The sequence below is a fragment of the Guillardia theta genome (genome assembly GCF_000315625.1).
Source record: "Guillardia theta CCMP2712 unplaced genomic scaffold GUITHscaffold_112, whole genome shotgun sequence".
NCBI classification, from domain to species: Eukaryota; class Cryptophyceae; order Pyrenomonadales; family Geminigeraceae; genus Guillardia; species Guillardia theta.
The window spans coordinates 41,397-47,969 of NW_005434562.1; the positions used below are offsets into that span (position 1 = coordinate 41,397).

Sequence of the window (6,573 nt, forward strand, 5' to 3'; positions counted from 1 at the left end):
TCAGAGCACCAGATCTCCTTCCTGCTCTTTAGCTCCCATGCTCTCACTGTACCTTCCGATGACCCTGTCAAGATAATGTTGTAATACTCCGTACCACTAACACACCAGGTCAATGCATTCAGGAATGTGATGCTGCCACTATTTTTCGTGAAGCACAAGACCTTTCTCCCGCTGTTTGGATCCAACACCCCCACAGTACCCTCCGATGACCCCGAGATGATGTAATCTTGCTGCGCACCATTGAGATTCAACCTCGAAGTTGTTAAACATGTGATGCTGCTGCAGTCGTCCTTGAAGCACAAGAGCTGCCTCCAACGGTTTGGCTCCCATGCCCTCACCGCACCCTCCGATGACCCTGAGATGATGTAGTATTGCTGTGTCCCACTCAAATACAAGTTCGTTGCCATCAGACATGTGATCCTGCCGCTGTCTTCCTTGAAGCTCCAGACCTCCTTCCCGCTGCCTCCAACCCATGCCCTCACCGCACCCTCCGACGACCCTGAGATGATGTAGTATTGCTGTGTCCCACTGCCATGATTCGAGTACGCTGCCGTCAGACATGTTATGCCGCCGCTGTCTTCCTTGAAGCACCAGACCTCCTTCCCGCTCGTTGCCTCCAACATCCTCACATTGCCCTCCGATGACCCTGATACTATTTGATTATTCGCACAGCCAAACACCATCAGACACGTGATGCTGCCGCTATTCTGCGACGAGCACCAGACCTCATTCCTGCTGTGTAGCTGCCATGCCCTCACTATACCCTCCGATGACCCAGAGATGATGTAGTAGCTTCCACACCCACTGATTTGTACTGTTGTCAGACACGCGATGCTGCTGCCTTGCTTGAGGCACAAGATCTCTTTCTCGCTAGTCAAGTCCCATGAAGTCACAATCCCTTCGTTGGACTCCTCTGCTGCAGATGCAAATGATGTCATTGTAAAGTAGTGTGATCCATGAAAAGTGCTGATCTTCTTTCCGCTGTTGATTTCCAATACCTTGATTGCACTGTCATCTGTCTCTGCCGCGATCAAAGTCGCATTCGGCGAGATGAAGACTTTTTTGACTTTACTTGTATCTGATGAAAAGCATCTCATCTCTCCCCATTTAGCGATCAACTTGGCATCGTTCTTATGTAATTCAGCACCATATCGCTTTTGAGTATCGATGATATGATTTTCTTTATTCTGATTGTTTCGACTTCCGACCTTGACTACTTGCAAAGTTAGTATATTACCACCATAACAAACAAATTACCCTTCAATCCTCGTGCTTCTAACTGCAGGTTGCGGTCTGCCAGCAAAGTAATCGATACTGCAGCTGCTGTCGGCCTTTTTGACGCCTCGTTGTCGAGACAGCACAGGATGAGTTGCTTCAACACCTGGTTGCCTTGGAGCTCTTTCAATACATCCTCCTGTTTCTCCACGCTAGCGGGCCTCTCGCGCATCATCACGTACGACATGACAAGGCCGAGCGAGTACACGTCCGACGCGAACGTCTCCCTCCCTCCTCTCCTCTGTTCAGGAGACATCCAGCACACATCCCCCTGCTTGACGGAGTGTGAGGGCGAGGCCACCAGCTGCTTCACCTTCACGAGCTCGAACCCCACAAGCTTTGCGACGTCGTTCGCTTCCACCTTGACGTTCTTGGGCTGCAGGTCCCCGTGAACGATCTCATGGGCATGCAAGTACGTCAGCCCATCTGCTAGCCCCTGCAAAACCGCGCGGCCTCTGGCCTGGTGCTCGTTCGCTCCGGCAGGTCTAAGAATCAGCTCAACGAAGCGATCGAGAGGCTGAAGCAGCGCCTCCGTCACTAGCAGGTACCAAGAGTCTCCGTGCTCGTCCGACAGGATGGCTCCGACCAGGTTACTGACGTTGAGGTGAGACATGCTGAAGAGCAGCATCGCCTCCTTCATGAACGCCTTGCGCGTCGACTCATCGCCATCGATCACTTGAGGGTCATGCGGCTCCTTCACGACCACCTCAGCCCCTTCATACGTCGCCTGGTACACGACCGTGAAGGCTCCTGTGCCGAGAATCCTCTTGGGTTTCCCTCGTCCAGTAGTCTCCACCTGAAGCTTCGAAGGGTCGAGAACCCACGGTCGCTCTTGTGCCTGGCTGACGTCTGAAGCATCGGATGACACTAGATCTGCGGCTGCTTTCATCTTGTTGTACGTTGAGTTACTTTCTAACGTCGGCTCTTCCATCCCCTCCCCACTATCATGCCCAGCAAGAGCACGGCTGAGGTTATGTACAGCTGAGAACACTTCTGACCTCTTGCCTGCTAGCTCAGCCTCGAGCTTGTGCTCGCTGCCCACGAGACGATCGAGAGGAGAAGGCTCTGAATATCGGCATTTGCCCTTTTTTCTTATGAACTGACGTACAGAGCACAGGAGACAGCAGAGATCGTTGAGAGCCGAGAGAACGAGAGACTTTCGCTCCTCGTCGAGATGCTGATGGTCTCGATCAAGTAGAAGATCGACCATCTCCTTCACCTCCGTCGCGAGATCGCGAAGCTCCTTCTGGTTGTTGGGCACAACATGCGCCTCCTGCCACAAGCTGACGAGGTTTGATCGAATCAAAACGAGAACGATATTCGACATGTCCAACGATCTGTGGAAAGACATTAGAAGATCAAGTGAGGGTGCTAGGTAAAACCGCTTCACAATTCATCATCAACACTTGCTTCACAATTCATCATCAACACGTGCAATACCATGATAGGAAGTAGAGACGTTTAGAGATCAAGGTCATTTCATGTCTTCTCCTGCTCTCCTCTCCACTCTCTTCCTTCTCTGCTTTCCCTGCTGCATCTTCTGCTGGAGTCAAATGAACCTGTCCCTCTCTGGGGCGGACTCGACCTGGGTAACTTGTGGTACTCAAAACTTGCTCGTACTGATCTATAGTAAAGAGGTATCATGGACTCGGACCTCGATCCTCAGTGAGTTTGCCGCCGTTACTGGTACAGCTTCGAGACCGCAAACCCGGTCGATCTAGTGAGTATTACCAGTGTTACTCTTACATCTCGTTGATTGTAACACATACATGTATGTTATTGACATCCACATCTCACATATATTAACTTTTCATATTTCTCAGCTCCCTTTCAGGAGGACCACATTCTCATCAATGGCCGCAGGCAGCAGATGCAGCCGGGGCTGCTCGAGCTGACATCCCAAGCTTGTCGCTTCACGTTCCAGGTCGTCTCTCCAGTCTTCACGTTCCAGAAGTAGGCGCGTCCCCTCTGATCGATGACTCGCTCCCAGTCTTGTTGCTCTGAGTACACGACAGGAGGAGATGGCGGCGGAGGCGGAGGCAGCAGCTTCCGCTCCGAGGTCACCACCTCTGCTTTGCTCCTCGTTGACGTCAAGGAAGCTCTTCGAGTTCTTGAATGCTCTTGCTCCTGCTCCTGCTCCTGCTCCTGCTCCTGCTCCTGCTCCTGCTCCTGCTCCTGATCCTGCTCTTGCTGTTCTTCGTCGTCATCGCTGTTGTCGTGTTTGTCACGGTCATGATGATGCTTGCGGAAATGATGAGGATTGCTTGAAAATTCATCGAGGAGCTGTTGCTCGCGCTGAGGACGAGGCTGAGCATTAAGATCAGGTTGCTTGTGTTGCCCATGTTGATTGCGATGCTCTTGTTCTTGATGACGACGGGAATGGTGAGGATGATGATGTCGTTGACGATGATGTCGATGATGTTGATGTTGATGTTGATGTTGATGATGATGATGATGATATCGATGCTCTTCCTCTTCCTCTTCCTCTTCCTCTTCCTCTTCCTCTTCCTCTTCCTCGTCCTCGTGATGCTGGACCAGCATCATCTGCTGTCTTTGTGGCAGCACCGGCCAAGCTGGATCCGAACCTTGCCAGTCCCTTCTCTGGGGGGTGACCTCTCGTTCCGAGCTTGAGCGATTCTTCAGCTGAGATTCCTGCTGGGCAGGAGTGATAGATCTGTTCCGACCATGTTCGACCTTGTTAGACCAGAAATTTTGACGTCGCAGGGCATAATCATCTGCGATGGAAAATCATGGGCTACTCGTCGTCGTCGTCGTACTCCTCCTCGTCCTCGTCCTAGTCCTCGTCCTTGTCCTCTTGCTCTTGCTCTTGCTCTTGCTCTTGCTCTCCCTCCTCGTCCTCGTCCTCGTCCTCGTCCTCGTCCTCGCCCTCGCCCTCGCCCTCGTCCTCTTCCTCCTCCTGCAGTCTCCATACCGTCTTCAGCTTCCTCACCCTCGATGGTTCCCAGAGGAAGAATGTGAGGCTGAGCAAGGAAAGCCATCAGGGCTGGTCGACGTTGATGCGACTTCACCTTCTCTTTAAGTATATCTACTCGTCTGCGCATGAGGAGCCTGGCGTTACCTCCGTCGAGTCTTCTCGGACTGTTGAGTAGCTCCCCACTCTTCGACCTGAGAACAGGCAGTAGGATGAGATGGGGAAGGGACCTTGTCTTCAGACTTACTTGTCTCCTTCGTGCGTCTCGCTGGACTCGATGTGATTTTCTGTCCCAAGTTTGTCAGCATGAGGATGGTCCTTCGACAGCAGCACCTGTGACGTGCTCTACTGCCTCCCTGCTCCTCTCCCTTGCTCTGCGCAGTCGTGCGTCGATCTCCTTGAGGGAAACCTCAACGTTCTCGAGCCCAAAGTTTGAGCTCAGTTGCTCCGGCGCTGGAATGGCAGAGTGAACAGGCGAACGTGGTTGTTGAATAGGAGGAGAGAGCAGGTTGTGAAGTGGAGGCGAGTGGAAGAGCGCGAGGGAGGGGAGAAGGGAGGAAGAACAAGGAGGGAGGGAGTGGAAGAAGCAAGGGAAGGGGAGGAAGGAGGAGCGAGGAAGGGAGCATGTGGGAGGAGGAGGCTGATCACTTACCAGGCCTTGATTTGCTGGGGAGTGCAACATCCAGGGTCGTTGCCTCCTCATCATTTCTGACACTTGAGATGGAGGTTTCAAGCTCTCTTGAGAAGGTTTCATCTTGAAATCGAATGCGGCGAGCGTCTGGGAAACGAGAGGGAGGAGAAGGATTGGTGTGAGGAAAAGCAGGAGGGGGAAAGAGGAGACCAAGATGGTCGAGGGGAAGGAGTAGGGTGGAGGACAGAAAAATGGTTGCGGGAAGGAAGGGAGGGAGAACAGGAGAAAGAGAAACAGGTGTGAGACGAGGAGCCGGGTAGAGGGAGGCTGGTGAGAAGAGAGAAGATTGTGAGTTTCGAACCTTTCTGAGGTGGTTTGTTCCTTCCAGCGAGGGAGATGAATGGAAACTGTGAAGGGTCAGAGTTGAACGATGAAAACAACAAAATCGACAGAAAGCTCGCTTTCTCCTGCTCCTGCTCCTGCTCCTGCTCCTGCTCTTCCTTTCGGAGGCAAAGGTCGGACAGAGACAATCTCCTGTTTGATAGTAGGTAAGCAGAAACCTCAGCTCTCCTGCTCCTGCTCTCGCTTTTCTCCTCAACCCTAACTCTCCCTTCCTCCCTTCCTCGCTCTCTTCTTCTCACGCACGAACACATGCGCACATAAACACACACTCCGCCCGTCCCTCGTTCCTTCGCTTTTGTATGTCTCCTCTTCGTATCTTCTCTGACCGGGTGCAGATTTTTCATGTAGGACTCCACAGCAGCATCTGCTCCGGCACCTTCAGTTAGAAACCGAAGCAGCTCAGCTTGCGCTACTTGTCTTGTATGATGAAACGTTCCCCGTCGCTCGGGGGCTGAGGAAAATCTTTAGAGGAAAACGAGCACGAGGGGTGGGAAGTGAAGGAGAGGGAGATGGTTGATTGTGCGATGCAACAGCAGCGGTTGTTGTTGTTGTCGTTGTTGTTGTTTTTGTTGTTTTTGTTGTTGATGATGATGTTGTTGTTGTTGATGATGATATGGGTATGAAGCAATCCACCAATGCAGACATTAGGAAGGAGAGCTGTTGATTTGAGGTGCACAGGGGGACAAGAGAAGGAGCGAGGGAGGATGATGGATGGAGCAAGTGAGTGTGGGAGGGAGTGCAAGGGATTGAGAGAAAGCCAAAGAAAACGAAGGCTTCAGAAATTCTGTGACATGTCTGCTACCTGACGATGTCGATCTGAAGCTCAAAAGTGTCAGCTGAAAGTCAGAGAGCGAATTAAGTCACATGAGATTCTGGTCTCTTCCTTTGCTGGTAATTTCCGTTGAGAACTGCAGGAGAGGGAGAGAAGGGAGCAGAATAAGAGAAGTTGAGAGCGGTTTAAGGGAGGGAGAAAGGAAGGGAAAGGAGAGAAAGCAAGTCGAAGGAGGGAGGGAGAGAAGGAAGGTGAGGGAGGGAGGGAGGGCAAAGAGGAAATGGAGTAAAGGATTGGAGGAAGAGCGGGAGGTGGAGAAGGAGGAGAGGAAGTCAGTATTTTCCTCATCAAATTCCTGCCTCTCACCATCAAACGCGTGATGGATCTTGGACTTGATCTCGCCAACATCGATATCTCCGGGGAAGCTCCTGACGTTCCCCCTTCTGTCCCTGGGAGAAAGGAGGGGGTTTGTGTGAGTCATCAGGGCGTTGGTGCTGCTGCGCTCCCTGCTCCTCCTCGTCGTAGTCCCTGCCTCCCCGTACGATCCTTCCCGCTGCTTCC

At 52.2% G+C, this 6,573-nt stretch overlaps 1 protein-coding gene across 1 annotated transcript; it reads right to left on the reverse strand.

Moving 5' to 3' along the window:
* Nucleotides 1–1,444: 1,444 nt before the first annotated feature.
* Nucleotides 1,445–2,056, reverse strand: GUITHDRAFT_62481 (hypothetical protein; the record flags this gene model as incomplete). Its single annotated transcript, XM_005823204.1, has 1 exon — nt 1,445–2,056. A coding segment is annotated over one exon (612 nt), but the record flags the coding sequence as incomplete, so codon positions are not given.
* Nucleotides 2,057–6,573: the final 4,517 nt, after the last annotated feature.